At 41.2% G+C, this 4,873-nt stretch overlaps 1 protein-coding gene across 1 annotated transcript; it reads left to right on the forward strand.

The window, feature by feature from the left end:
* The first annotated feature begins 226 nt into the window (after positions 1-226).
* Positions 227-2,796, forward strand: LOC126513424 (SIN3-HDAC complex-associated factor-like). Its single transcript, XM_050161787.1, is given in 2 exon segments — positions 227-531; positions 534-2,796. Coding segments are annotated over 2 exon segments (669 nt in total). The 5' UTR covers positions 227-321; the 3' UTR covers positions 993-2,796.
* The last annotated feature ends 2,077 nt before the right edge of the window (positions 2,797-4,873 follow it).

The following is a 4,873-nucleotide window of genomic DNA, read 5'->3' on the forward strand; positions in this document are numbered from 1 at the left end:
ATATATGCAGGTTTGGGAGAGAAAAAAAAAGGTTAAAGTCCTTAAAATAAAAAAGAAAGAAAGTGAGTTCAAGATGTGGTAGCACATAGCTTTAATTCCAACTCTTGGGAGGCAGAGGCAAGCAGATCTCGGTGAGTTCAAGGATAGCCTGACTTACAGAATGAGTTCCATGATAGCCAAAAATACACGGAGAAAATCTGTCTCAAAAAACCAAAAAATCGACTCGGCGCAGGCGGAGGGAGTGCTTGCAGGGGGTTGGCCTGGTGCAATCCGCACCGTGGGGACGCTGCTGCACGTGGAAGCTATTGCTCAGAAGAGAAGATGTTTGGTTTTCACAAGCCAAAGATGTACCGAAGTATAGAGGGCTGCTGTATCTGCAGAGCCAAGTCCTCCAGTTCTCGGTTCACGGACAGCAAACGCTATGAAAAGGACTTCCAGAGCTGTTTTGGGTTGCACGAGACTCGCTCGGGAGACATCTGCAATGCCTGTGTGCTGCTTGTGAAAAGATGGAAGAAGTTGTCGGCGGGATCAAAAAAAAAAAAAACTGGAATCACGTGGTAGATGCAAGGGCAGGACCCAGTCTGAAGACAACATTGAAACCAAAGAAAGTGAAAACTCTGTCTGGAAACAGGATGAAAAGCAACCAGATCAGTAAACTACAGAAGGAGTTTAAACGCCACAATTCGGATGCTCACAGCACCACCTCAAGTGCCTCCCCCGCACAGTCTCCCTGCTACAGTAACCAGTCAGACGACGGCTCAGATACAGAGATGGCGTCCAGTTCTAACAGGACTCCAGTGTTTTCCTTCTTAGATCTTACCTACTGGAAAAGACAGAAGATTTGCTGTGGGATCATCTACAAGGGCCGCTTTGGGGAGGTCCTCGTCGACACGCACCTCTTCAAGCCCTGCTGCAGCAGTAAGAAGGCAGCTGCTGAGAAGCCCGAGGAGCAGGGGCCGGCGCCCCTGCCCATCTCCACTCAGGAGTGGTGACTGAGGTTCATGTAGAAGGGAACAAAGAGCGAATTTAAACTTTGAAAAGACCACAAAGCAACAAACTGACCCTCCTATTTTTAACTTGGATACCTGCTATTCTGCCAAAAGACATTTTTCTAGAATAGTTTCATGGATTACCCATCCCCCCCATCCAACAAACTTTGAAGCCAGTTTCTAGCTTACTACAAGAAAGAAGTGTACATAATATTTAAGATGCTGGGTATTCATAGGAAAGCTGAATGCTGCTGTAAAGTGCTCTTTAAAGTCTTTTTTTTAATCCCCTCTAATGAATGGAAGTAGGGGAATTTCAGGGGACAGAGATGGGATTTGTGTGTGATAAACCATATGTAGTTTTTAGTCTTTCTGTGGAGAGGCAGTGGTTGGGGCATTTTTAAATGGCTGGCTACACTTGTTTTCCCTCATGATTTGTCATAACTCAGTGGCACGACCTGCCCCCTAGAGGTAGTTAAGAGTTTTTCAATGCTAAGGTGTTGCCAAGGCTCTGATGATTCAGACCTGTACTACTGATGATTAAGCAGGACAGACCGAGCTTTCTGCAAATAGCTTGGAGGACGAAGCAATCTCTGAACACACACAGGTAGCACCGAGTCGCCTCCTCTCGTCCTATGTGAATCTTATAAAACAGAACCAGAGCTCCTTCTGGGGAAGGCCAGCCTGTAGGATGAGCAAGGTCCTATAGGGATAGAACCAAAGCATCAGCATGCGGTAGAGAACACGTGGTTATAAACTACTTAAACAGGATGTGTAAGTCCTGGGGATGCGAGGGGCACAGTGGATGCTGCTCGGGGCACATTTCTTAGAGGGCTTGCAGTGTGTAAATAATTGACGTTGGTGTTACACAGCTGTCTGGGATTCACTGAAATCCGCACGAGTCAGTTCTAGCTCTGGATTACCTCAGTTGACCTTTTGTGGAGGTTTTTTTTTTTTTTATCTATAGAGTAGCTCTTTGCCTTGTCATAACTTTATTAGGGTTTTGGGTTTTGTCTTACTGTTTTTCTCCCTCTATTTAAAGTTTGATTAGAAGAAAAGAGTTGTGTGTTGAGGCTAAGTTGGTTGGTTGGATTGTGTCGGCTTCTTGGAGTTGGGCTTCTGAACATCAAGATAGTTGAGTGGGGCTCCTCGTGTGGAGATCCCAATGAGGGCGCTCAGCTGAGCCAGACTGAAGTTGTCCGACCGCCTCTTTTCAAAGTTCAGGAAAAATAGTGCCATTACAGACCTCTCCTACAGGGAGGGGTGTGTGGCTGCCTTAGTATTCTGTCGCTCATGATATTTTAAAAACTGGATTTTTAAGAGTCTGTTGGTGTTTCACAACTGGGAGGGCCACCATTTGTGGCATCCTATAGTTTTATAGTTTTACATTTTGTGTGTCTCTTCTTTTTTGGAAAAACCTACCTAGTACAAGCCACCGCATGCACAGACTGCCCAGTGAGTGGGTTGGTTCTCCACAGCCCTTGGTGTAGTACAGAGTCCAGCCGTTACCATTCTCCCGCGTTGCTTCGACGCGGGATGTTTCTTTTGTACATTTTGGCTGCAGTATTGGTGGTAGAATATACTTTGATGGATCATCTCTACTTCTATATTTATTTATTTATTACTAGACCTCAACCACAGTCTTCTCCCCTCCACTCTCTGCCGTAGGACGTACTGTATGTAGTCATGCACTTTGTATTAATATATTAGAAATCTACAGATCTGTTTTGTACTTTTTATACTGTTGGATACTTATAATCAAAACTTTTACTCTAGGGTATTGAATAAATTTAGTCTTACTAGAAAGAAAAAAACAAAAAAAACCAAAAATCAAAAATAAAAATAAAAGAAATAGAGGTTAAAATAAAGCCATGTAAAGATGGAAAACACACAAGAGGGTCTTGATACTGTATGTTATTACATTGTCTTTGAATTGCTTGACAGGTAAGGAAGGAGCAACAGCTGCTCGAAGATATTTGTTTATTAATGCTGCTGAATTAATCCAAGAAAGCTATTTTGAAAATATCTTGACTTTAAAATTGAAGTCAAAAGGTATGTTACTTTGGAGAAGATGTTTTGCTTTTGTTTCCACATGAAATAAGAAGCCATGAATTCATTCTGAGTTAATAAAAATCAGCTTTGATCAAGGATGATCACCTGAGAAATCTCTGGTAGAAGCAGATGGCCCAGATGTCTGAGTTCTATATTCAGAACTGATTCAAGACTGCTACCTGAGATGATCAAGCCTCACAGAATACTCCAATCATGACTTGATGAAAATTCTAAATTTTCTTAGGTCCCCAAAATATTATCCGTGCCCCAAACAGCAGGAAGTAGCTTGGAAAACTATGCCCACATTCCAAAAAATGGACTATGGATATTTTCTGTAGTTTAGAATTTTGGTTACAAGTTGTTATGGATAATGGTCAGGATAGGAGCTAAACAAAGGATATTAGATTCAGAGCTCTTGTTTCTTAAAAAAATGGGGGGAGGAAATGCTGTGGGACAATGGTTTGTACCCTGTCAATTGTATTTTAATAAAATGCTGATTGGCCAGTATCCAGGCAGGAGGTATAGGTGGGACAACCAGACAGGAAGTAGAGTCAGGTCAGTGAGAACAGGAGAATTCTGGACAGAAGGAAATCCTAGTCTGCAGTCATTACTCAGCCACAGAAGAAGCAAGATGTAACTTCCACGCCGAATATGGTATTGAGCCTCATAGCTAACAAAGACAAGAATAATGGGCTAATATAAGTTAAAAGAGTTAATAAGAAGCCTGAGCCAATGGGTCAGTTTATAACTAATGTAGATCTTTGTGCATTTCCTTTGGGTTAAACAGCTGTGGGACCTGGTAGGACAGAAAACCCAGACAAAACTACTACAGAGCTCTGACATCTGCTAGAACCTGAGAGTCTAATGGTGGGCCATCTTGTACATGAGACAGACAGTTGGAACAAAAAGAGTATTAGTCTTTATTATGGGCCATGCCCGAAGTGAGATATGATTTATTGACACTGACTTTATTACATGATGATATATAACTTCAAGGGCATCAGCAAACTAGGAGAGAAGAAAAAGAATAGGAAAAAGACCCCACAAAGTTTGTTGAATGACTAGCTTGTAAAGCAGGTTATTGAAGAAGATATAATCTCAGTAGAATGGTAAGGATAAGTACTCTATCCAGGTGAAGAAGAGTCAGGAAGGACAGGTAGAAGACAAGACTAAAAAAAGAAAACACACACACACCCAAAATGAAGCATGCTTGAGGCCAGTGTTGGCAAAGTAGAAATTGCACATGTGGATTAATGAGACATAAGGCTTCCCTCTTGATGAACGTTTCTCATCCATGCTTTCCACATCCACAGTGACCTGTGTGACCTTTGTCCTTTTATGAATTAAGGTCATGCAAATGTATTCATGCAAAGTGAATTCCAGGATCCTTTACTCTGCATCCTGGTTGTCTTCCTGGTCGCTCTTTAAATTGATTCTTACTTCATTTTGTCTCACACACACATTAGAAACTATACCTGACATTTTCCCTTCATAATTTCACAAATTCATGTTCTACAAAACCTACATATGCTAATCCATTTTTCCTTCACTATGTGCATTATTCCATTTCCATTATGGTACTCTATTCCAAATGAACAACATTTTATTGCCAGACTGAGCACAGCTGTGGCCCACTCATTTCATTTCTTGCCACTATTTAAGCTCCCTTTGGTCTCTTATGAACATTCATTCATTTCAAACCAGAGATTTATTACTACTGGATAATCTATATTTTAGTGTACTCAAAGACATACTATATACTATTATATATATATATTACAAACACATATATACTATATATATTAGATCAATTGATTCATTTAGCTCACATATAG

This window comes from Alexandromys fortis, unplaced genomic scaffold (genome assembly GCF_014885135.2).
Source record: "Alexandromys fortis isolate MF-2015 unplaced genomic scaffold, M_Fortis_MF-2015_v1.1 scaffold_74, whole genome shotgun sequence".
NCBI lineage: Eukaryota > Metazoa > Chordata > Mammalia > Rodentia > Cricetidae > Alexandromys > Alexandromys fortis.